The sequence below is a fragment of the Oryctolagus cuniculus genome, chromosome 20 (genome assembly GCF_964237555.1).
Source record: "Oryctolagus cuniculus chromosome 20, mOryCun1.1, whole genome shotgun sequence".
Taxonomy (NCBI): Eukaryota; Metazoa; Chordata; class Mammalia; order Lagomorpha; family Leporidae; genus Oryctolagus; species Oryctolagus cuniculus.
The window spans coordinates 47,824,165-47,851,644 of record NC_091451.1 but is presented as its reverse complement, the minus strand read 5'-3'; the positions used below and the strand labels follow the sequence as shown (position 1 = coordinate 47,851,644).

Below are 27,480 nucleotides of genomic sequence, written 5' to 3'. Positions count from 1 at the left end.
CAACAAGGAAACAACTGAACTAATTGATGCCATAGACCAAATAGACCTAATAGATATCTTCAGAACCCTCCACCCCACAGACACAGAGTTCACGTATTTCTCCCCAGTACATGGAACATTCTCTAGGATTGACCATATACTAGGCCATAAAGGGAGCCTCAACAAGTTCAAAAAAATTGAAACTATACCATGCAGCTTCTCAGATCATAGTGCAGTGAAACTTGAAATCAACAACCCAAGAATCTCTACACCATATGCAAATATATGGAGAATGGACAACATGATCCTAAATGAACAGTGGGTCATCGAAGAAATTAAAAGAGAAATCAAAAGATTTCTAGAAACAAATGAAAATGATAACACAACCTATCAAAACCTGTGGGACACAGCAAAAGCAGTGCTAAGAGGAAAGTTTATAGCAATTAGTGCCTACATCAAGAAGCTGGAAAGGAACCAAACAAATGAACTCTCCATGCACCTCAAGGAACTAGAAAAACAGCAGCAAATCAAGCCCAAATCCAAAAGGAGGAAAGAAATACTAAAGATCAGAGAAGAAATAAACAGAATTGAAACCAAAAAAAAATACAAAAGATCAACAAAACCAGGAGCTGGTTCTTTGAAAAAATAAACAAAATTGACACACCATTGGCCCAACTAACCAAAAAAAGGAGAGAGAAGACCCAAATCTGTAAAATAAAAGATAGTAATGGAAATGTAACAACTGACACAATAGAAATAAATAGAATCATCAGAAACTACTACAAAGAGATGTATGCTAACAAATTGGGGAACCTGGAAGAAATGGATAGATTCCTGGACAAATGCCACCTTCCTAAACTGAGCCGTGAAGATATAGAAAATCTAAACAGACCCATAACCATGGAAGAAATTGAATCAGTAATAAACGCACTACTGAAAAAGAAGAGCCCAGGACCGGATGGCTTCACTGCCGAATTTTACCAGGCATTTAGAGAACAGCTAACCCCAGTTCTTCTCAAATTATTCCAAACGCTTGAAAGAGAGGGAATCCTCCCAAATTCCTTCTACGAAGCCAATATCACCTTAATTCCTAAGCCTGGAAAAGACACAGCAGAGAAAGAAAACTACAGACCTATCTCCCTGATGAACATAGATGCAAAAATACTCAATAAAATTCTGGCAAACCGAATCCAACTACACATCAGAAAGATCATTCACCCGGACCAAGTGGGGTTTATCCCTGGTATGCAGGGATGGTTCAATATTTGAAAGTCAATCAACGTAATCCAGCACATTAACAAATTGAGAAACAAAAATCATATGGTTATCTCAATAGATGCAGAGAAAGCATTTGACAAAATACAACACCCCTTCATGATGAAAACCCTAAGCAAATTGGGGTTAGAAGGAACATTCCTCAACACAATTAAGGCAATCTATGATAAACCAAAGGCCAGCATCATATTGAATGGGGAAAAGTTGGAGGCATTTCCATTGAGATCTGGCACCAGACAGGGATGCCCACTCTCACCATTGCTATTCAATATAGTCCTAGAAGTCTTAGCCAGAGCCATCAGGCAAGAAAAAGAAATTAAAGGGATACAAATGGGAAAGGAGGAAGTCAAACTATCCCTGTTTGCAGATGACATGATACTATATATAGAGGACCCAATAAACTCCTATAAGAGGCTACTGAAACTCATAGAAGAGTTTGGTAAAGTAGCAGGATACAAAGTCAATGCTCAGAAATCAACAGCCTTTGTATACACAGACAATGCCAGGGCCGAGGAAGAACTACTAAGAACAATCCCATTCACAATAGCCACAAAAACAATAAAGTGCCTTGGAATAAATTTAACCAAGGAGGTCAAAGACCTCTATGATGAAAATTACAAAACACTAAAGAAAGAAATAGAAGACGACACAAAAAAATGGAAAAACCTGCCATGCTCATGGATTGGAAGAATCAATATCATCAAAATGTCCATTCTCCCAAAAACAATTTACAAGTTCAATGCAATACCAATCAAAATACCAAAGTCATTCTTCAAAGACCTAGAAAAAACGATGCTGAAATTCATATGGAGAAACAGGAGACCCAGAATAGCTAAAGCAATCCTTTACAATAAAAACAAGGCCAGAGGCATCACAATTCCAGACTTCAAAGCATACTACAGGGCAGGGCAGTTATAATCAAAACAGCCTGGTACTGGTACAAAAGCAGATGGATAGACCAATGGAACAGAATAGAAACACCGGAGATCAATCCAAACATCTATAACCAACTCATATTTGACAAAGGACCTAAAACCAACCCCTGGAACAAGGACAGCCTCTTCCACAAATGGTGCTGGGAAAACTGGATGTCCACATGCCACAGTATGAAGCAAGACCCCTACCTTACACCTTATACAAAAATCCACTCAACATGGATCAAAGAACTAGAGTTGCGCCACGACACCATGAAACTAATTGAGAGCATAGGGGAAACCCTTCAAGATATCGGAATAGGCAAAGAATTCCTGGAGAAGACCCCAAAGGCACGGGTAATCAAAGATAAGATAAACAAATGGGATTACCTAAAATTGAAGAGTTTCTTAACAGCAAAGGAAACAGTCAGGAAAGCGAAGAGGCAACCAACAGAATGGGAGACGTTATTCGCAAACTACACAACAGATAAAGGATTAACAACTAGAATCTACACAATGATCAAAAAACACCACAGAATCAAAACAACCCAATAAAAAAATGGGCCAAGGACCTTAACAGGCATTTTTCAAAAGAGGAAATCCAAATGGCCAACAGGCACATGAAAAAATGCTCAGGATCCCTAGCCATCAGGGAAATGCAGATCAAAACCACAATGAGATACCACCTCACTCCGGTTACATTGGCTTACATACAGAAATCAACCAACAACAGATGCTGGTGAGGATGTGGAGAAAAGGGGGCACTAATCCACTGTTGGTGGGAATGCAAGCTGGTAAAGCCACTATGGAAGACAGTCTGGAGAGTCCTCAGAAACCTGAACATAGCACTACCACAGGACCCAGCCATCCCACTCCTTGGAATATACCCAAATGGAATTAAAGGAGTGAAAAAAGCCATTTGCATCTCAACATTTGTTGCAGCTCAATTCACAATAGCTAAGACATGGAATCAACCTAAATGTCCATCAGCGGATGACTGGATAAAGAAACTATGGGATATGTACTCTATGGAATACTATACAGCAGTAAAAAACAACGAAATCAGGGCATTCACAACAAAATGGAGGAAGCTGGAAAACATCATGCTGAGTGAAATAAGCCAGTCCAAAAGGGATAAATATCACATGTTCTCCCTGATTGATGGCAACTAAACGAGCACCTAAAATGATACCCATTGAAGTGAAATGGACACTATGAGAGACAATGACATGAGCAGCCCTTGTCTAGACTGTTGAGGAAAAACTTACTATTTTGTTCCTTTAGTATTTTTGTTGTTGTTGTTGCTCAGTATGCTCTACACAAGACCACTGGTTGAACTCTGCAATCAATGCACAACCATTCTTAAGCATTTAAAAATTAATAGGAAATTTATCTCTGTGGAACATGGGAGTGGGAATAAGAGAGGGAGGAGATATATAGGACGGCACATACTCAATCAGACCTACCTCCAATGGTGGAACTGGAAATGTGCCATGGGATTTCAACTCAATCTTACCAAGGAGGCAGGTACCAATGCCAGCACACTTGGTAAAGAGACAAATATAAATACACAACTGATCCAAAAGATAGGGTAAGTGTCGAAGAGATTACACAAATAAGACCAGTGTAAGCAAATAATGAAAGATAGAATCAAAAGGGTTGAGAATGATCCTGCGGGGGAAGCAGGTCACACAGCAGACTCATAGAATGGCAAATGCCCAAAACAGCACTCCTGCCTCAGAATCAACCCTTGGGACATTCGGATCTGACTAAAAGGTCCATGAGAGTCTCGCAGGCATGGAAAGCCATGACACGGTGGCAAAAAAACAATCTAAATGAAGGATCCTGGTGAACAACACTCCAGCAGAAGGATCAGGCCATCAAGGAGAGAGGCACCTTTCTCTGAAGGGAGGAAGGAACCTCCACTGTGATATGGCCTTGACTAAACAAACTCAGAGTTGGTGAACTCAAGGGGCTTCCATAGCCTAGACAGCTCATAGCAAGAGTCTCGGGTGATTGCTGACGTCATAAATAAGAGTGTCAATTGTTAAATCAACAACGGGAGTCACTGGGTTCATGCTCCCCTCGCAGGATCTCTGTCCTTAATATGTTTATCTATGAAACTCAAAAACAACACTACTAGTCGAACAATACCTATACCTGGTTCGGTTGTGTGAGTGCAACCTGTTGAAATCCCTGCTTAGTATATACTAAATTGATCTTCGGTATATGAAGGTAACCGAAAATGAAACATGATGAAGGGGGGAGAGGGGAGAGGAAGTGGGAGAGGGAGGGCCACGGGAGGGAGGGAGGTCGGGGGGAAGCCACAACAATACAAAAGATGCATTTTATATTCTACTTAAAACTATTGGTTGAGCTCTGTAATTAATACACAATTACTCTTAGGTGTTTAATTAATGCTATAACTAGTACTCAAATAGTATTTTACACTTTATGTTTCTGTGTGGGAGCAAAATGTGGTAATCTTTACTTAACATACGCTAAATTGATCTTCTGTATATAAAGATAATTGAAAATTAATTGTGATGTGAAGGGGAAGGGGAGAGGGAGTGGGAGAGGGGAGCATTGTGGATGGGAGGGAAGACATGGGGGGGAGGAGGCTATTGTGGTCCATAAGCTGTACTTTGGAAATTTATGCTCATTAAATAAATTTAAAAAAAAGAAAAAGAAAGTGCATCACAGAAGAAAAAACAGTGTGGTCTTAATGAAATCACAATAATAGTAATTTTAAGAATATTAACTTTGACACGGAAATTACATAATTGGTAGTAACATTTCCTATTATGTGGCTGTGTATTCTCAGAAATATTTTATGTTTCTAGTTATTATGAAAATTTAATGGATTATTAAAAATTAATACATTTGTTTAAATAAACATAACTTTGGATAAAGAAAAAAAAAAACTTTGAATAGAAGGAAGAAGTACTACGTGACAATTTCGGGTTCATCATTGACAACTGTCCTCACCGCGATCAGATATCATGGGAATCTGTGAGGACCTCGTGAGTCTTTTCCAGTCTAACTCATGCTGGTGTCCTCAGGGCACTGCTGACTCTAGGACAATTTTATTTTTCCCTTTATATCCTGGAGACAGCTGAGCCAGGGTCTCCGGTCTGTTAAATCTCAACTATTTCCCTCTCTTCCTGTCAAAGTAGCCTGTGTGCGGAACTGAACTGACATTTTATTTTAAACTGTGGGTGATCCACACTCACTTTCCACAGAATGTGGCCACCTTTAATCCTGGAACAGTCTGTGGTCCCTGTGTGAATGTCACAGCACTCAGGAATGTACTTGCAGCTCAGCTGTGTCTCAGGCTGAGCTTCTGCAGGCACCTGGGAAGCCTACAGGGACTTCCTCATTCTCTAGGTCCTGGGACCCTCCTGGGGGGCTCCCTGCATGAACTCAGAGGGGAAATGCACTGGACATCAGCAGTCAAGGTCATCACTGAATGGAAAGTGTTGGGTGTGCACTTCTAGCTCACCTGATTCTGTCAAGTGTTGTGGGACTCCCTGCACCTGCTGTGGTTCAGCAGAGCAGAAAGTGGGACACACAGTGGCTGTGCACTCTGGGGCTGGAGTCCACATCACAGGGAGCTGTGTCTGTGGCTCAAGCATGATGCCCAGTGTCCTGAGGCTGAATCACAGCTGCAGGAAGAGCCAGTCCCAGAGATCATGTGTCCATAGTCCCTGCTCTTCACTCCATGTCTATGCTGACTGGTGTCATCAATGCATTTGGAGACTTCCATCAGTATTAGAGAGGGAGACACGCAGGCTGCATATCAGAGTGATGGACACAGCCCATTTGCACACTTTCCCAGACTAGTAACTGACAGTGCACCCTGGAAGACAGTAGATGATGGATGTGTTATGAGGCCCTATCACCAAGGTGGGAACACTGATGCAGTTCCATGCTCCTGGGTTCCAGCTGCCAAGCCTGAGTGCAGTGCCTTTATTTATCATCTCCATAAAATATTGGAAAGCACTACACCAGTATTCAGAGTGTTGAATCTCCATTTTTGATCATTTAATCATTTCCTTTACATAAGTGTTTGATATATAATACCAAAACATAGACAAATTAGGTACAATGATATGTGTTGAAAAATAAATGTATCAGACTGAGTTTTTATGAAGTCAGACTTATTGACATGCTCATCAGAAAACCACATTTTTCCATGGTAGAATGTCAGTTGTCTCCTGTTTTGGAATTCTGTAGACACAATATTCCCTTCACTGCTGTGACCATGCTGTACAGTAGATCCTCAGTGTGTGGATCCTGTGGGACTGAAACTCTGATCCTACTACAGCGTCTCCTCTGCTCCTCCCTTGCTCAGACATTGGTCTTCACCATCATACTTCCTGCCTCTGTGACTTCATCCTTTTATCCCATGTATCCAGCATCACGTATTATTTGTCTTCTTGTCCTGCATGGTTAGCAGAGTGTACTTACCCTGACACATTATCCTTGGACATTATTCTCCAGGATCATCCGAGTTGTCCAGAATACAAGAATTTCCTCATCTGTACTGCCATATAAACTTCCTGTTAAATATAATTTTGTCCATTTGTTCCATTGTTGATTCTTTCTTCATGAATATTTCACTGGATTGTATGTGTGAACTCTTGTGAATGATGCTGCATTAGTTGAACATGGAAGAGCAGAGGTGTTTGCCACATTGATTGCGGTTCCCCTGGACACCTCCCTGGGATTTCATATTCCTTCTACTCAAAAATGGTGTTTGAAGATCCTGTGATAATTCTGTTTCTCAGTTTTGATGATTTTCCATAATAGATTTACTTATTTACCTGACTCCATTCTTGCACCAGAGTTATCTCCAGCTTCCTCCACATGGATTGTCAGCTCTGGATTGTAGGATAATACTCATTCTAACAGGAAGGATGGGATGTCTCATTGTGCATCTATTATGGACATGCATGATGGGCCCAATATATCATTTTATATGTTGTCTTCATATCTTTTTTAAAAAGTTAAAGATACTATTTCACTTATTTTGATATTTGTATTTACATATTTTTTCAAAAAGGCAAAGAGACTGAGACTGACAGTGATCATCTAATTCCTGGTCACTTCTCAGATGGCTACAAAGGCTTCAGCTGGGTCAGGTGACAGACAGATGCTTGGAATTCTGTCCAGGTGTCCACATGGCTGTACTTGGAACTTCACCTACTGCCTCCCAGAGGGGCTTAGGCAGGAATCTGACACTGGAACCAAACTAGGACACAGCACTCAGCATCCTGACACGGGAGTCAGGAATCCCTCAGGCTCACTCCAGTGCTGCTCCTGTCACCACCTATCATCACTGCATTTAAGGAATTGATTGCTTCCCTTGGGATCAGTGGCTTGAGTTCATTCAACATTTGGAAATAGGCTCCTAACCATATGTATAATTAATGTTTCATTTATTTTAAGTATTTATTTTATTTGAAAGGCAGTGTTATAGCAAGAGAGAAAGCTATCAACAGATGGAGAGAGAAGTTTCCATTCACTGGTTCACTTCGTGAATGGCTGCAAAGGCTGGGGTGGCTGAGCCTAAAGTCAGGAGCCTGGAACTTCCCCCAGTTTCCCCCAGAGCTAGAAGGGGACAGATACTTGGGTCATGGTAGACAGTGATCACCATTGCACTTCCTCCCTCTGTGAGTTCAAGCTTGTGGACTGCATGTATAACTAATGTCACATACTATGTGTCCACATGTACCTGCATTATTTCTGTTAGCATATTATGCTCCAGACTGACCCATGATTTCCTAATGACAGAGCAACCTCCTTCTTAACACTGAATAATATTGCATGTCAAATGTAACAGAATGCATTCACCTTTTAGGCACATTTCACTTTATTTAGAATGAACTATTGTGAACAAAGCTGCATTACCTGAACCCAGGACTGTGGGTGAATTGTGACACAGTGACTTCTATCCAGTGCTTGAGCTGAACTCAGAGTCATGGTTACTAGACACAGGGAAGAGGGAGAACACAGGGCAGCTGATATCAGGGCAGAAAGCACTCACAGGAAGGAATAATTCTGCCCACACCACAGTGGGCTGACTCAGTTCACCACAACCCACGACAGGTTCCATGAATAATGAGAACTGAGGCCTCCAGGTCCCTCCAACTCAGAGTGTAGGGAAGGAGGTGGAAATGTGAATGACAATGAGTTGATCTGTGCCCATTTCTACAACACACAGATTCCAATAGCACACAAACCCCACTAACATGCACAGTGTTCTGTGTTCATGACGAGTGTTAAATAAGGCAATGGATGAATAAGGAAACAAAACATAGTTAACCTTAAAAGAATCCACTTGCAGTCTTTTATCTGTTTAAAAGTGGGAGGCAGGCATTAGGACAAAATAGGCAAAGTGCCCACTAGGGACACCCGTGTTCCCATCAGAATGAATCATTCAGCCACATGACTCCCCACACTTTTTCTGATAATGCATTTTGGAAAACTGTAGATGACACTACAAGTGAATGAGCCCCTACCACTGATGGGGGAAACAAAGTCGCAGTTTTGGGCTCCAGGTTTTAGAAAGGCTAAGTCCTCGATGTTGTAGGCACTTGGGATGTCTGGGGCTGTCAATCAAAGGTGGAAATCTCCCTTTGTCACCTTTTCTGTCCATCTCTACATTTCTCTTTCTCTCACCCCTTCTCTCACTGTCACTATTCCAATGTTATTCAAATAGTTAAAAATGAACCAATGGTTATTTAAAAATGAAGGACATGCTAACACTGGATTGTTAAGGGTACACACATATTAAAATGAAACAAGGTCATTGCCTTCAATTGTTTAAACAACAATGATAACGTAAAGATTTATATGATCTGAATCCTATCATAGCCATCAACCTACACCACAGGACACCACATCTGCCCTGGGCACTGTCCTGTCTGAGGCGTCTGACCCCATGCCTGCTATATAGGGGCAGCACATGCAAATAGGGCCCACTCTGCCCATGAAACCACCCCAGCCCTCACCCTGCAGCTCTGGCACAGGAGCTCCAGCCCCAGGACTCCCAGGTGTCCACTCAGTGAGCGCACTCAACACAGACGCTCACCAAGGAGACTGGGCTGCGCTGGCTTCTCCTGGTCGCTGTGCTCAAAGGTAATGATGGAGAACGTGGGGCACTGAGTCTGGGAGAGGACGTGAGTGAGAGACACAGAGAGTGTGAGTGACAGTTTCCTGACCAGGACATCTGTGTTTCCAGGTGTCCAGTGTCAGGAGCAGCTGGTGGAGTCCAGGGGAGGCCTGGTCCAGGCTGGGGGATCCCTGAAACTCTGCTGCAAAGCCTCTGGAATCATCTTCAGTAGCAATGCAATGTGCTGGGTCCACCAGGCTCCAGGGAAGGGGCTGGAGTCGATTGCATAAATTAATTCTGGTGGTAGCACAAACTACTCGACCTGGTGAATGGCCGATTCACCATCTCCAGAAACACCAACCAGAACACGGAGTGTTCACCCTGCAGCTCTGGCACAGGAGCTCCAGCCCCAGGACTCCCTGGTCCCAAAATTGCTTTTTGAACTCAAAGTGACATTGGGAGACTCGTCCTAAAGTTAGTAGACAGTTGAGGGAAGTGTGTCCTAGCACCCGATGTGAAAGAAGAATGGGTCTGAGTATGAATGAATGACCCTTACCCTGGGAAGGGAGCAAGTGAGGACGACAGAGCTGTGGGTCATCACGTCCAGCTGCACAGGAGACAAACTCTTGTGTTTCAGAACAGCGCAGCTCTCGTAGCTGTGTAGTCAATATCATGAAAGGATAGGATGTCACTTATTTACCATCTGAAAATAAGAACATAAGCACGTGCAATAATAGTGTACTGAACACTGACTCTTCACAATGCACGTGCTCCATTTCCTAGCCATAAATGTTTGATAAATAAGAATTGAACACAGATAGGAGTATCAATGAAATGTCCTGGTGAATAGTGCACCCCTTGTGGGTTAGGAATTTTGACTCACTAACGTGTTCATACATCACCCATGTTATCATCTGCTGTGAGAGGTTGGCCCTCGTCCATTCTGCAGGGAATGTTGAAATGCACAGTGTGTTTCCTTAACTACTGTCGCTATACTGTGCATGGGTCACTAACTGAGTGTCTGCTCTCAACCTGAATCTCGGGGACCTTGCACTAACGTCTCCCCTTTTCCTTTTCATGCTCAGCCTCTGATGAACACCATTGAACTTCCCACCTGTATGGGCTCAACGTTTACTGCGCATAAGCATTCACACATGTTATTTTTCTCTGATTTCCTACATATTTTCATTTAGTTTATTATGTCCATAATCCCTCCAATTGTCCCAAATGACAGAATTGAACCTATTTATTGGCATATACAATACCATTTGAAATATGACAGTATGAATTGTTCAGTTATCCAATCATTCCTCAATGAAAATTTCACTGAATTAGATGAACTAAGTTGTGAATGAGGTCACTGTATTGGACATGTGACTGCAAATGACTAGACATGGTGCCATCAGAATCCTTGGACACATCCCTCAGACTTCATATTCCCTGTATGAAGGAGCATCATTTGGCAATTTTTTAAAGATTTATTTTCTTATTTGAAAGAGTTACAGAGAGAGGTAGAGACAAAGAAAGAGATCTTCCATCTGCTGGTTCACCCCCCAGATGGCCAAAAGCTCTGCATATCCGAAGGCAGGAGCCAGAAGCATCTTCTGGGTCTCACACAAGGTACAGGAGCCCAAGGACTCGGGACATCCTCTACTGCTTTCCCAGGCCATAGCAGAGAACTGGACGGGAAGAGGAGCAGCCAGAACTAGACCAGCGCCCATTTGAGATGCCAGCACTTCAGGCCAGGGCTTTCACCCACTGCACCACACAGGCCCCAACAATTTTATTCCATTAACATTTCCCAGGGTTTTTGAGATCAAGCCTTGTTTGCTTATTTACTTATTTATTTGAAATGCAGAGTTGCAGAGAAAGAAGCAGGAGAGACAGAGAGAAAGGGTGGGGAAGAGCGAGAGAGACAGAGAGAGATCTTCCAACTGCTGGTTCACTCCCCCAAATGGTCACAATGCCCAAGTGAGCCAGGCCAGAGACAGGATCTTGAAACTTGATTCAGAATTTTCATGTAGACATCACTCACCCCCTTGCTAAATTTCCTCCAGGCTATGTCATGGTTTTGTTGCTCCTGTGAATGATTGGCATGGGTCCCCTGGGAGATCTTCCCCCTGGGCTGAGGTCTGTGAGGACTCTGAGCTTCTTCATCAGCTGGGACTCAGGTGTCTGCAGTGTTCATGGGAGGCTGTGGCCTCCTGCTTATCTGTCCCTACCAGGGAAGACCATTAGGTTCAGTTCTGTCTCCCCTGGAGAGATGGGAGGGTGGATGCCCTGGGCTCCATTCCATTTTTGTAGGCCACCCGAGGGCCCTGTGTTGGTGACATCATGGTCTCTGCATTCTGAGTCTGGCCTTGAACATCCAGTGCAACCTGGATTTGGCCTGTGCTGTTCATTCTTTTTGGGTGAAGGGCACCAGATACCTAACTAAGCCCTCCTGCTCATCTCCTCTCCACTAACCATCCTCTACCAACACTAATTAGAAATCTGTTTATTTACCCTCCAACAACTAGGATTGTGGTTTCATATTCCCACCATATAAGATTCTTGGATGGGCCAGTCAGTTGAAATACTGTGCTTCTGTTCAGCCATGTTGTAAGGAAATAACATCAAAACACAAACAATCGAGGAAATGTGGACCTTGGAAGTATTATCTGTCCTGATCTTGTCAGAACTAAAGCATGAGATTGGTGAACGTTTGGGGTGGGAGTTCATGGACAAGCACATTTTGTCCATAACTGATATTTCATTGGTGTTAATATTCAGCACACAGATGTTTTGATGTGTACTCAATTCTTAACACACACACACTAAAACCTAAAAAGCCATGAATTCCCTTTTTTATAGTGATTTCAGTGACATTCGACTTCAAATATGGAAGAAACACATCCTTAAGAGGCTTTCATGTACCAGTATCTTCAAAGATTGCTCTTACATAAATCCCACCCAGTCACAATTTAACATCATATACACAAAAAACTCATATTTCAACCTTTCACAGCACATTAACAAAATCATTAGGAAAACTGGACAACCACAACCAATGACGGTACAGAGCGCACATCGCTCCTGGAGCTGTTAGGTGGAGTGGGAAGTCCTGTGTGAGGAACAGAGGTGTAGAGTGTGGAGGTGCCTCCTACCAGACTAGAGCCCCTGGACACAGCACAGCCTGTCTGTGATTCCTTCAGTAACTGTGCACGTGTTCAAGGGAGGTATCCCTCATGCCAGTATCACATTTCTGTGCTTGTGCAGACACAACACAGGGGCAGGCACTGTTGTGCAGTGAGCTGAGCCCTTGTTGGGAGCCCACACCCTTGCTGGAGTGATGGCTCAAGAACCAGCCTCTCCACTTCAGGCGCTGCTTCCTGCTCATGCACCTGGGAGGCAGCTGACGACGGCCCAAGGTCATGGGCCCTGCCTCCCACCTGGAGGACCTGCGTGGAGGTCCAGGCTGCTGGCTTTGACCTGGGCAAGGCCTGGCTTCTGTGGATGTTTGGGGAGCAATCCAGCAGTGGGGTCTTTCCCTGTCTGTCTCTCCATCTCTCTGTGTGTGGCATTCTGACTTGTAAATAAATATGCACATATTTATATTTATTCAGATTCAATGACCTTTAACATTTAGCTGTAATCACTTCATGAGTAGAGTTTAAATACATACACAAACGTCCCCTTCCTGAATAGAATTATTCATTTCATGTAGTAGGAGGCTGGAAAAGGCATAAAGGGAAGGGAGAGGGCACACTGTCACGTAGATGGTTTATTCGGTGAACAGTGTTTCTATCTGTGGACTCCCAAGAAACACACCCCACACATTTCTAATGCTCTCCATCTGTGTTTGCTCCTACGTATGAGAAAAACGTGGCATTTGTGTTTCTGGCAGAATATACTCACCAGAATGATCTTCATAAAAAAATAAAGGTGGGGCCAGCGCTGTGGCACAGTATGTTACAGACCAAATCTGCAGTACCGGAATCCCATAGGGTCACTGGTTCAAGTCCCAGCTGCTCTACTTCCAGTCCAGCTCTCTGCTATGGCCTGGGAAAGTAGTAGAAGATAATCCAAGTCCTTGGGTCCCTGGAACAAAATGGGAGCCCTGGAAGAAGCTCCTGGCACCTGGCTTCCAATCAGCTAAGCTCCAGCTGTTGCAGACAATTCGAGAGTGAACCAGAGGATCGAAGACCTCTTTCTCTAATCTTTCTGTCTCTCCTTCTCTTTGTGTGTAACTCTTACTTTAAATAAATAAATATTTATAAAAATAAATAAAAATACAGGTGAACAGAATGCTTATCTGTCCATAATCCCACAGCAAATACCACATTCCAAGGCAGTAATTGGCTACTTAAGTTCCCAGGTCACCCACGTCTGCCCTGGGCTCTGTCCTGTCTGAGGCGTCTGACCCCATGCCTGCTATATAGCAGCAGCACATGCAAATTGAGCCTCCCTCTGCCCATGAAAACCAGCCCAGCCCTCACCCTGCAGCTCTGGCACAGGAGCTCCAGCCCCAGGACTCCTAGGTGTCCACTCAGTGAGCGCACTCAACACAGACGCTCACCAAGGAGACTGGGCTGCGCTGGCTTCTCCTGGTCGCTGTGCTCAAAGGTAATGATGGAGAATGTGGGGTACTGAGTCTGGCAGAGGACGTGAGTGAGAGACACAGAGAGTGTGAGCGACAGCTTCCTGACCAGGACATCTGTGTTTGCAGGTGTACAGTGTCAGGAGCAGCTGGTAGAGTACAGGGGAGTCCTGGTCCAGGCTGGGAGATCCCTGAAACTCTCCTGCAAAGCCTCTGGGTTAGACTTCAGTAGCTACAGCATGAGATGGGTTCACCAGGCTCCAGAGAAGGTCCCGGAGTGGATCACATATATTTATCCTGGTAGTGGTAGCAGGGCCAATTCACAATCTCCAGTGACAACGCCCAGAACATGGTGTCTCTGCAAATGAACCATCTTACAGAGGATGACATGGCCGTCTATTACTGCGTGGGAGACACAGTGAGGGGCCCACTTTTAGTTTTCCCTTCAAACCCAGAGAGAGTCAAGCCAGAGTCTTGTTTTTTTAACTTCAATTATTTCAGTCATCCCTCTTCCTATCAAAGTGAGCATGTAAGCAAATAGCACCAGCAGTCTTATTTTAAGCTGTTGTTGTTCCACATTCACTTTCTAAAGACTTATGCCCAAACTCCTTTTTACCTTTAATCCTAAAACTGTTTGTGGTCCCTGTGAACGTCACAGCACTCAGGAATGTACTTGCAGCTCAGCTGTGTCTCAGGCTGAGCTTCTGCAGGCACCTGGGAAGCCTACAGGGACTTCCTCATTCTCTAGGTCCTGGGACACTCCTGGGGGGGCTCCCTACCAGAACTCAGGAGGGAAATGCACTGGACATCAGCAGTCAAGGTCATAACTGAATGGAAAGTGTTGGGTGTGCACTTCCAGCTGATCTGGTTCTACTCCAGTGTCGTGAGACCCCCTGTACTTGCTGTGGTTCAGGGAGAGCAGAAAGTGGGACACACAGTGGCTGTGCACTCTGGGGCTGGAGTCCACATCACAGGGAGCTGTGTCTGTGACTCCAGCATGATGACCAGTGTCCTGAGGCTGAATCACAGCTGCAGGAAGAGCCAGTCCCAGAGACCATGTGTCCATAGTCCCTGCTCTTCACTCCATGTCTATGCTGACTGGTGTCATCAATCCATTTGGAGTCTTTCATTAATATTTCAGAGTGAGTCACCCAGGCTCATATCAGAGTGCTGCATGGAGCCCATTTACACGCTTTCCCATGCTTGTACTGACAATGCACCCTGGAAGACAGTAGATGATGGATGTGTTATGAGGCCCCATCACCAAGGTGGGAACACTGATGTATTTCCATGCTCCTGGGTTCCAGCTGCCAAGCCTTGAGTACACTGCCTTTATTTATCATCTCCATAAACATTGACAAACACAACACAAGTATTCAGAGTGTTGAATCTTCATTTGTGATCATTTTTCATCATAAATGTTTGATAAATAACACCTGAACACAGACTTATGAGGTATAATGATACGTGTTGAAAAAGGAATGTATCAAATTGAGAGGAGTTATGAAGTCAGACTTATTGACATGCTCATCAGAAAACCACATTTTTCCATGGTAGAATGTCAGTTGTCTCCTGTTTTGGAATTCAGTAGACACAATATTCCCTTCACTGCTTTGACCATGCTGTACAGTAGATCCTCAGTGTGTGGATCCTGTGGGACTGAAACTCTGACCTTGTTCCAGCGTCTCCTCTACCCCTCCCTTGCTCAGATGTTGGTCTTCACCATCATACTTCCTGCCTCTGTGACTTCATCCTTTTATCCCATGTATCCAGCATCACGTATTATTTGTCTTCTTGTCCTGCATGGTTAGCAGAGTGTACTTACCCTGACACATTATCCGTGGACATTATTCTCCAGGATCATCCGAGTTGTCCAAAATACAGAATTTCCTCATCTTTAATGCCATATAAACTTCCTGTTAAATATAATTTTGTCCATTTGTTCCATTGTTGTATGTGTGAATCTTGTGAATGATGCTGCATTAGTTGAACATGGAAGAGCAGAGGTGTTTGCCACATTGATTGCGGTTCCCCTGGACACCTCCCTGGGATTTCATATTCCTTCTACCCAGAAATGATGTTTGAAGATCTTGTGATAATTCTGTTTCTCGGTTTTGATGATTTTCCATAATAGATTTACTTGTTTACCTGACTTCGATCTTGTACCAGAGTTATCGTCTCTAGCTTCCTCCACATGGATTGTCAGCTCTGGATTGTATAATACTCATTCTAACAGGAAGGATGGGATGTCTCATTGTGCATCTAATATGGACATGCATGATGGTCCCAGATATTTTATATGTTGCCTTTATATCTTTTTTAAACATTTATGGATATTATTTCACTTATTTAGATATTTGCATTTACATATGTGTCGCTCCCTTGCCCGCAAAGGAACGACATTGTTCGCAACTTATCGGTCTTGAGTAGACTTTTAATGAGAAAATAACAGCGACAGAAAAAGAATGAAGGGAGGAGAGTGGACAGAAAAGCCCCCTCCTTCCTCAGCACAGAGCTTATATACAAAATCTGGCCAATTGCAAATGGGCTCAAGTCCATGCACGGAACACTCCAATCTGCTGTCTGTTCACGCATTGTGCACACGTCCTCGGGCCAATCAGATGAGGTGTCACACAGCAGGCAGGCTCACCGCACAGTCCTCGGTGCCATCTTGTTGTTTACAACATTCTCAACTCCTCTGGAAATTCCCAACCGTGGGAAAGCATTGCCCTAACCGAAACTAGCAACATTCGCCTTGTGATAAAGACACAGCAACAACTATCAGACCGACCTTGACGTGGGGGCTCCATGGCTGCACATCCCATGGAGCCCCACATCTCCCCCTTCTTTATTATTTAAATGGCATGGAAACGTGCCTGTCTTAGGTACCCAATGGCGCGCTACCTGCTTACCTGTCATGGAGGTAATAGGAAGCCTGTCCTACTCTCTGTCTTAGGTTGCTAGGAGCGCCCATCAGTGTTTACCCGTCTTTGACTACCGCTCCATCATGCTAAGCCATACTTCTTTATTGGGGTGAGATCGCAAGGTGGCTAGCATAGCCTGTTGGATTATCAAGTTGGTATTCTGCTGACGGAGTGCTAAGGCTCTGATCCATCTGGCAATGAAGGCAAGGCCCAGTGGTACCACGACAAACAAGCAACCAATAGCGACCCATTCTTTAACTTGAGCCCTGTCTTAGGTAGGTACTGGATGTGGAGTGTCTTACCCATTTTGAGTACCATTTTAGCCCAACATTAGGTGAGAGATGAAACATACAGCCAAATATTAATTATTTTTGATTACAAAGGAGGTTTGGTACGAAGTTTTAAGTGATGAATGTCAGTCCATACAGACTGTAGCGAAGATAGCACAAATTGCAGAACACACGGAAAACATCCCATACAAAGTATGAAAAGCAGTAACGGTCCAGCCCGCATTAATAACCAACAAATCCATTGAAACCCTCCAAATGAATAGTGGGTTAGCAATAAATATATGTTGCATTTTACTCTTTTAAGTTTATCAATAACAGACTCTATATATGGCATTGTAATGTTAAAACAACATTCCCCTTGAACAGATTTACAGCTTATATGATCTTTTAACAGCAAATAATCGATAGCTGCTTGGTTTAAGAGTACTCCTGAACGAACTTGATCCAATTCTTCAGCTATATTGGATAGCACAGTAGCAGTAAGATTGATTGTTTTGGTCACCAAAGGTGTAAGCCTTTGTAGTCCACAATTATTTCCATAAACCAATCCAGGAACTCCCACTAGCTGCATAGCCATGGTGAAAGCAGGTCTCCAATTAAGATGACATCATCATCACAGTTCTCAGGTAACGAGCGTCGCTGTCGTGCCTTTGGAAATACAGATGTTAGCATTGGGGCCACACGGCCCAATGAGCAGTTGCAAAAATCATTAGGGGCTAACAATGTAAAAGCAAATTGGTGGCATAAAAATACCCATCCCTTAAGAGCCCATGTCCCATACCAGTACTGGATCAGGTCCATTCCATTGATTGGTGATAGGATCCTTCCATTTTACCATTGTTCTTACCCCAGCTGTTTGTGGATGCCACTGTTGATCAGATGCAAAACGATCATCTTTATCCAATGTGAAAAAATTTAAAATGAATAAAGCACGTGAGAGCCATTTGTTAGGAGAATGGGCAAGAACCCTAAACTCCCCCTTTTGTTTATATTATTAAAATATTGTTTTAAAGTGTGATGTGTACGTATAATAATGTCTTGACCCTGAGGATTATAAGGAATGTCAGTAACATGAGATAGAAAGTTACACAAAAATTTCTAAAAGAGGCAGAAATATAAGCAGGTCCATTATCCATTTTAATCTGTTTTGGAGTTCCTAGGGAAGCAAAAGCTTGTAAGCAACGGGCAATAACATGTTTTGTAGCTTTACCTGTATGTAAGGAAGCAAAAATAAATCCAGAACAAGTATCAATAGACACATGTATCTATTTTTGTTTACCAAATTTCATGAAGTGGGTGATATCCATTTGCCATAGTTGATTGGGGGAATAAATCACGAGGATTAATTCGAAAGTGAGGTAATGGTAACTGGATGGAGCAGGTAGAACAGAATTTTACAATTTGTCGAGCTTGTTCTTGAGTAATATTATGTTTTAAGCATAATGTATGAGCATTTAAATGATGTAAAACATGATCTTTTGTTGCTGTATTAATAGAATATATGCATAGAGCAGAATCTGCCAAATGGTTACCCTCTACCAAAGGTCTGGGAAGATTGGAATGTGCTCGAATATGACCTATAAAGAAAGAGCAGGTATGTCGTCGAATGACAGTGCAAATGCGAGAAAACAAAGGAGAAGCAGCTGAGGATTTAGGAAGGAATGAACACGTTTTCAATTGAGGCACCGATAGGAACACATATTTGCTATTGGTGTGTATGTTAACCACTACATCCAAAGTAGACTGCAATGCAAGTGCAACAGCAGCTAATTTAACTAGCTGTAGAGATGAAAAAGAGGTGTTAATAACAGTATGGTGACCATCACAAATTACAGAAGCTTGACCTCCTTTTAGGATATTGAATAAAGGTTTAAGGTCTCCTGTTGTGAGGTGGAGATGTGCAGAAAGCCAATTAATATTTCCTAGAAGTTTTGAAACTTATTTAAAGTCTGTAAAGAATCCAATTGTAAGGTGACTTTTTGTGGAAGTATTTTTTATGGGTATAATTGGAAGTCTAGATACTGATAAGGATATTGAAGTTGCATTTTCTCAGGGGCTATGCTAAGACCAAAAGCAGTTAATTGCTCTCTTATTACTGTCAGACATTGTATCACCAAAAATTTCTCGGGTCCAGTTATCAAAATATCATCCATATAGTGTATAATATATAAATTGCTATATTTTTTGCAAATTTTTTGAAGAGCAGCATTAATGAATTATTGGCACAAAGTAGGGCTATAAGCCATTTTTTGAGGTAAGATCCTTTATAGGCATCTTTGCATAGGTTCTTTAAAATTTACTGATGGAACACTGAAAGCAAATCGGGGACAATTTTTTGGATGTAAAGGTATAGTATAAAAAATAATCTTTTAAATCTATTATTGCAATATAAGAGTCCTTTGGAATTGTAGTAGGCAATGGTAAACCTGGTATAAAGCCCCCATAACTTCCACAGTAGCATTAACAGCCCTAAGGCCTTGAAGCAATCGCTATCTCCCAGATTTTTTTTCTGATAACAAAAATAGGACTATTCTAAGGAGAATTAGAAGGAACTATATGTCCTGCTGTTAATTGTTTTTTTTTTTTTTACCAATATCTGTGCAGTATTTATATTTTCTTGCAGTAAAGGACATTGATTCACCCACACGGGATTATATGATTTTTATTTTATTTCAATTTTTGTATGGGGCACAGACTGACCAGTAGCCATCAAGGGAAACCCAAGCCTCTCTGGTTATGATTGACAGTTATAGTAACTGGAGATGTGATGCTTTGTTGTTGTTTGCCTAAACCCTTACCTGGCAAATGACCTTGTTGAAGTATGTTAATGGTAACAATCTTACTTGGACTATGTATTAAAGCCCCCTTTTAAGTTAGAATATTACGTCTCCAGAGATTAACAAGTAATGCAGCCAAAATATATGTTTTATCCTCCCATTGGAGCAATATGGAACTTTGTGTTAATCTTTGACTCTGACCAATACCTTGCAATTGAGTTATGGTAATTTTCTTTTTTTAATTTGTGGGCCAGCTTGCTGCTGAAATAACAGAGGCACCAGCTCCAGTATCTAAAAGACCACTGAATAACTTTTTATTTAATTTTAAGAAAAATTTGGGTCAGTCCTCAGTTATAGGTTGTATACGATAAGCATCAGAAGATTCAAAACAGTTATTTTCTCTTTTATTTAAAAAAGACTTACCAATTGAAGAGAAGGGGAACAGAATCAAGTGAGCAATGCATTGTCCTGGAGTTAAAGTTTCATTATTGGCTTGAGTCATAATTTTTATCTTACCAGTAAAGTCAGTGTTTATAACTCCAGGAAAAACCTGTAACCCTTTTATAGTTATACTACTTCTGCCCAGTAGGAGACCAAAAAACCCAGTTGGCAAAGGACCAAAAATCCCAGTAGGGAGGCCTTGTGGGCCCATCTCAGGGGTCAATACTGTATAGGAGGTGGCACTGAGGTCCAGTCCTGCACTACACTCTGTGGCTCCATGGAGGAAATTGATGGACTTAGGGTGTTCTGTTGAGGAACAAATGTCATGGCCCCCAAAATTTGTTGGGATGGGGCCTGGGGCCAGCCCCGCTTTTAGTTTTTTGAACTTTATTTATTTAATGAATTTTTTTATTAGATTTGGAGTGACATTTATTGGCCCAATGCCTTCCTCTTTTACACTGGGGGCAAATCCCAGGAGGAGGGGCTTTTTTGGTGTTTGACTTTTGGACAATATTTGTACATGTCCCTGTTGCCCACATTGATAGTACCCTTATTTATCAGGTATAGCCCTCCTTGTTGATTTTTGTAATGACCTACCAAGTAGAGTGGCAGGTCCTGAATGTTCTGTTTTTTAAATTAATTTATTTTGTTAATTTTTTATTAAAGGGACTGTTACAGAACACCTCAGCCACAATAGCCAATCGATCCATATCTGCGTTGTACTTATGTTTTGTAGAATTTACAGTACTATGGGCATTACTAGGCAATTTTCACACAGCACCAGAAAAGGATCCGTACTGAGAATTAAACATCATTAGTAATCATCACGGGCACGTTTAACGTTCAGCTTGACTGCGTGTTCCCCCGGGATGAAACAGCAGCAGCAGAGGCTTGCTCCGGCTCCCCCTTAAAGCCCCCAAGGACAAGGGTGGCTCATTGCCAAGATGTTGGGCAAGCAGTGCGTCCCGTCCCGGATCTTGGCCAGAGAGCCAAGACACGAAGCATGCCCACCTGTTTATCAGAAAACATTCCTTTATCCTCCTCCCCGGGAGCTGGCCAGGCTCCCAAGGAGCAGGAGAAGGTCATCTGGCAGACAAGTTACTTGTTTATCAGAGCCAAACAAAGACACAAGCCTCTCCATCCCAAAAATTTGTCCTTACATTTGGCCCTAGAGTTGTACCAAGGTATAGGCATAATTAATACATCATAAGAATATAATACAAATTTTTATACAAATCTACATTTAGCAATCAAACACAATAATATTCAGTATGTTTTAAGGATAAATTGAAACATATCTGAGGGAACTAGCCTCTTATTATCTGTAATTATTACATTTCTGCAGGTGTGTGGAATCTTAACTACTTGCGGCATATTTTGACTTACATTTTTTTTTTGTAAAGCAAACCAAGCATAATCTGCTCAAGCATTCCTATCAATAATAGGGGTAGAGTTAGTACATAAAACAAAAACAGAATGGGTAGTCCGGACACTTTGTTACCACAATTTTTCATTTTACATAGTAATATGAACTTTATAACAGAGAACATTTACTTCAAATGAAATATTTAAATGCAAGGTGAGGGCTGTCCAGTGTACACTGATCTATATTTTTTACTCCCAGTGTTTCTTATCCACAACACCCTCTTCAGCAAACCAAGGACTAATTGTTTTAACAGCACTGATAAACTGCTCTACGGTTTGTTTCTTTAACCCTATTTTTTACATCTGCAACAAAGTTTTCACAGCCTTTGTCACGGCTTGCTTTTTTTTTTTTAATGCACATTTAAATCTGTTTTGAACAAATCCCAATGTTGCTCATTTACGACTTCTTTTGTGAACCAAGGACTGACTATTCCTATAGCATTAATGAACCATTCTATGGCTCGCCTTGTTTAACCCTATTCCCTGTGTCTGTAATGGAGTCTTTATAACTTTTTTATTTTTTTCCTAGGGGCCAATTTAGGGAGAGTCAATGGACGATACCGCGGCGGCGGTTCATCCTCTAAGGACAAATTTGCTAGCCTAGTCAAACTGGGATATAAATGAGATGACTCCCTTGAGCACAGGGGCACACTCAATGGGGGATGGTCCTTCACTGAATTTTCCTTTGTCTTATCCAGTGGCTGGTCCCTACAGGGACCTTTGTCCATCTGTTTCCTGTTCCACTGACTACCACAGTCACTAGACTGACTATCATGCCGAGACTCCTCCTGAACCTTTTCTAGGAGCTCGCATCCTTCATCAAGTAAAAGATCTATGCTCTCAGTGGGGTCCTGAAGTGTCTGTTCAATGAGTTGCCATAATCTAAGTATTTCTACCGGCTCTCTGGCTGCTCTCAACTGTCTGCCTACTCTCCGCCACTGTTGCTCATCTAATTGGCCACCTTCCACAAACCATGGTGACCTCTTGGCAATGGCCATAGTGAATGCACATACTGTAGCAGCTTTAACGGGCTTCCCCACAGCTTTTAACAAGTGGATCAACAGCATGCACAACCTAGTGGTGGATGGAGTATTGTCCATTTGGAGGTAAAAAGGAAGTTTCTGCCTATTTCCTGGCATTTCTGAACACTTTGTACTCCCACCTTTTAAGGGATTCCTTTACCCTTTTTTCTGGCACTTAATTTCCCCGTCTTTCTTTGACGGAACCGCGGTTTCTATTCTTTCCCCAGCTGGATTTCCGTGCACACGCACGCTTACATTTTGCTCCTTACCTATTCCTGCATGTAGAAAGTGGTCCAAATCCGAGGCATGGAACCACTTGTCGATCCCTTGCCCGCAAAGGAACGACACTGTTTGCAGCTTATCGGTCTTCAGCAGACTTTTAATGAGAAAATAACAGCGACAGAGAAAGAATGAAGGGAGGAGAGTGGACAGAAAAGCCCCCTCCTTCCTCAGCACAGAGCTTATATACAAAATCTGGCCAATTGCAAACGGGCTCAAGTCCATGCACGGAACACTCCAATCTGCTGTCTGTTCACGCATTATGCACGCGACCTCAGGCCGATCAGATGAGGTGTCACACAGCAGGCAGGCTCACCGCACAGTCCTCGGCGCCATCTTGTTGTTTACAACATTCTCAACTCCTCTGGAAATTCCCAACCGTGGGAAAGCATTGCCCTAACCGAAACTAGCAACATTCGCCTTGTGATAAAGACACAGCAACAGCTATCAGACCGACCTTGACGTGGGGGCTCCATGGCTGTGCATCCCATGGAGCCCCACACATATGTTTCCAAAAAGGCAAAGAGACTGAGACTGACAGTGATCTTCTAACTCCTGGTCACTTCCCAGATGGCTACAAAAGATTCAGCTGGGTCAGGTGACAGCCAGGTGCTTGGAATTCTGTCCACGTGTCCAAATGGGAGTATTTGGAACTTCACCTACTGCCTCCCAGAGGGGCTTAGTCAGGAATATGACACTGGAACCAAACTAGGACACAGCACTAAGCATCCTGACACGGGAGTCAGGAATCCCTCAGGCTCACTCCAGTGCTGCTCCTGTCACCACCTTATCATCACTGCATGTACACAATTAATTTCTTCCCTTGGGATTCAGTTGCTTGAGATCATTCAACATTAGGAAATAGGCTCCTAATCATATTTATAATTAATCTTCAATTTATTTTAAGTATTTTATTTTAGAGACAGTGTTATATCAAGAGAAGAAGAGACCAACAGATGGAGAGTGAGGCTTCCGTGCACTGGTTCACTTCGTGAATGGCTGCAAAGGCTGGGAAGGCTGAGCCGGAATCCAGGAGCTTGGAATTTCCTCCAGTTTCCCACAGGGCTGGAAGGGGACAAACACTTGGGTCATGGTAGACAGTGATCACAATTGCACTTCTCCCTCTGTGAGAATAAGCTTGTGGACTGTACATATAACTAATGTCACATACTATGTGTCCACATCTACCTGGATTATTTCTGTTAGCACATTATGCTCCAGGCTGACCCACGTTTCCTAATGACAGAACAACCTCCTTCTTAATACTGAATAATATTCCATGTCCAAATGGGAAAGAATCCATTCACTGTTCTATGCACACTTGCTTTATTGTAGACTAAACTACTGTGAACATAGCTGCAACCTGAACGCAGGACTGAGGGTGAATTGTGACACAGTGACTTCATACCCAGTGTTTGACCTGAACTCGGACTCATGGTTACAGAACAGGGAAGAGGGGGACACAGGGCGACTGCTACCAGGGCCAAAAGCACCACTCACAGGAAGGAATAATTCTGTAGACACAACTGTGGGCTGACTCAGTTCACTACAACCCATGACAGGTTCCACCAATAACTAGAACTGATGTCTCCAGAACTCCTAACACAGAGTGATGGAAAGGAGGTAGAAATGTGCCTGACACTGAGTTGATCTGTGCCCTTTTCTACAACACACAGATTCCAATAGCACACTACACCCCACTTCCACGTACAGTGTTCTGTGTTCAGGAACAGTTTTTTTTTTTTTTTGACAGGCAGAGTGGACAGTGAGAGAGATGGAGAGACAGAGAGAAAGGTCTTCCTTTGCCGTTCGTTCACCCTCCAATGGCCACTGCGGCCGGTGCGCTGCGGCCGGCCCACCGTGGTGATCTGATGGCAGGAGCCAGGTGCTTCTCCTGTTCTCCCATGGGGTGCAGGGTCTAAGCACTTGGGCCATCCTCCACTGCACTCCCTGGCCACAGCAGAGAGCTGGCCTGGAAGAGGGGCAACCAGGACAGAATCCGGCGCCTGGATCAACAAGAACCCAGTGTGCCAGCACCGCAAGGCGGAGGATTAGCCTAGTAAGCCGCGGCGCCAGCCCAGGAACAGTTTTAAACTAATACAATGGTTGAATAAGAAACAAAATATAGTTAACCTTAAACGAATCCACTTGCAGTCCTTCATCTGTTTAAAAGTGGGCAGCAGGCACTACGACAAAATTGGCAAAGTCCCCACCCGTGTTCCCATCAGAGTGCTGCTTGAGCCCAGCCTCACGGCTTCCCACACTTTTTCCTGGTAACGCATCATGGGAAACTGTGGATGATGCTAAGAGCAAATGAGCCCCTACAAGGGACCTGGGAAACACAGAAACTTTTTTCTGCTTCAGGTATTAGAAGGGTTAAGTCCTAGATGTTGCAGATTTAGGATGTTTGGGATTCTCGACCCAAAGGCAGAATTCTCCCATTGTCACCTTTTCTGTCCATCACTACATTTCTGTCTTTCTCACCCCTTTTCTCTCTATCACTGTCCCAATGTCTTTATATAGATGATAAGGAACTAGTGGTTATTTAAATAAATGAGGGACATGATATTGCTAACACTGGATATTAAGGATACACACTGAATTAAGATGAAACAAGGTCATTGCCTTCAACTTTTTAAAATTATGATAACATAAAAATTCATATGATCTGAATCATATCATAGCCATCAACTACACACCCAGGACACTATGTCTGCCCTGGACACTGTCCTGTCTGAGGCGTCGGACCCCATGCCAGCTATATAGGGGCAGCACATGCAAATAGGGCCTCCCTCTACCCATGAAAACTAGCCCAGCCCTCACTCTGCAGCTCTGGCACAGGAGCTCCAGCCCCAGGACTCCCAGGTGTCCACTCAGTGCTCGCACTCAACACAGACGCTCACCATGGGGACTGGGCTGTGCTGGCTTCTCCTTGTCGCTGTGCTCAAAGGTAATGATGGGGAACGCGGGGCACTGAGTCTGGGAGAGGACGTGAGTGAGAGACACAGAGAGTGTGAGTGACAGCTTCCTGACCATGTCATCTGTGTTTGCAGGTGTCCAGTGTCAGTCGCTGGAGGAGTCCGGGGGAGGCCTGTTCAAGCCTGGGGGATCCCTGAAACTCTCCTGCAAAGCCTCCGGATTCATCTTCAGTGACAACTACGCAATGTACTGGTTCCGCCAGGCTCCAGGGAAGGGGTTGGAGTGGATCGCATACATTAATACTGGTAGTGGTAGCACATGGTACGCGAGCTGGGTGAATGGCCGATTCACCATCTCCAGAAACACCAAAGAGAACACGGTGTGTCTGAAAATGACTAGTCTGACTGCCATGGACACGGCCACCTATTTCTGTGTGAGAGACACATGAGGGGCCCTAGGGCTGAGCCCAGACACAAACCTCCATGCAGGGGGCGCACAAGATGCGCCGAGCGCAGATTCTGGTCATGCACAGGTGCAGAAGGAGCCCAAGCCCTGGTTTCCTGTCAGGGAATTGGGGTTTCCTCTCCTGCAACAGTTTTGAGGGAAGAATTCTTCTTTGATGATTTTGACCCTGTACTGACTCTCTGATGTGACAGGAGAAGTCCTACATGAACGAATTTAGGTTCAGTGGTCTCCAGTATCAGAGATGTGGGACAATCTGGGGACCTCGTGAGTGTTGTCCAGCCTGAGTCAGGACAGAGTTCTTAGGACACTGCCGACTTTAGGGCAATTTTACTTTTCCCTTTCAATCCAGCAATAGCTGAGCCAGGGTTTGAGTTTAAAAATCTGCTATTTAAGTATCTCTCTCCTTTCAAAATGAGCGACTGTGCTGAACTGAACCAACCATCTTATTTTAAACTGTGAGTGTTCTGCATCATTTCTAACAGACTTTATACCCAATCTCCATTTTCCTTTAATCCTGAAACAGTCTGTGGTCCCTGTGTGAACGTCACAGCACTCAGGAATATACTTGCAGCTCAGTTGTGTCTCAGGCTGAGCTTCTGCAGGCACCTGGGAAGCCTACAGGGACTTCCTCATTCTCTAGGTCCTGGGACCCTCCTGGGGGGCTCCCTGCCTGGACTCAGGAGGGAAAAACACTGGACATCAGCAGTCAAGGTCATCACTGAATGGAAAGTGTTGGGTGTGCACTTCCAGCTGGTCTAGTTCTGCTCCAGTGTTGTGAGACCACCTGCACCTGTGTGGTTCAGGGAGAGCAGAAAGTGGGACACACAGTGGCTGTGCACTCTGGGGCTGGAGTCCACATCACGGGGAGCTGTGTCTGTGGCTCCAGCATGATGACCAGTGTCCTGAGGCTGGATCACAGCTGCAGGAAGAGCCAGTCCCAGAGACCATGTGTCCATAGTCCCTGCTCTTCACTCCATGTCTATGCTGACTGGTGTCATCAATCCATTTGGAGTCTTTCAGGCTGCATATCACATTGCTGGATGGAGCCCATTTTCACGCTTTCCCATACTTGTA

General features: G+C 43.5%; 1 gene segment (V, D, J or C); it reads left to right on the top strand.

The window, feature by feature from the left end:
* Positions 1-26,389, top strand: part of LOC103346599 (immunoglobulin heavy variable 3-23-like) — a 213,529-nt gene extending 187,140 nt beyond the window's left edge. Inside the window, 1 exon segment of the V gene segment in view lies at positions 26,076-26,389. Within this exon segment, the coding sequence occupies positions 26,076-26,389 (314 nt within the window).
* Positions 26,390-27,480: the final 1,091 nt, after the last annotated feature.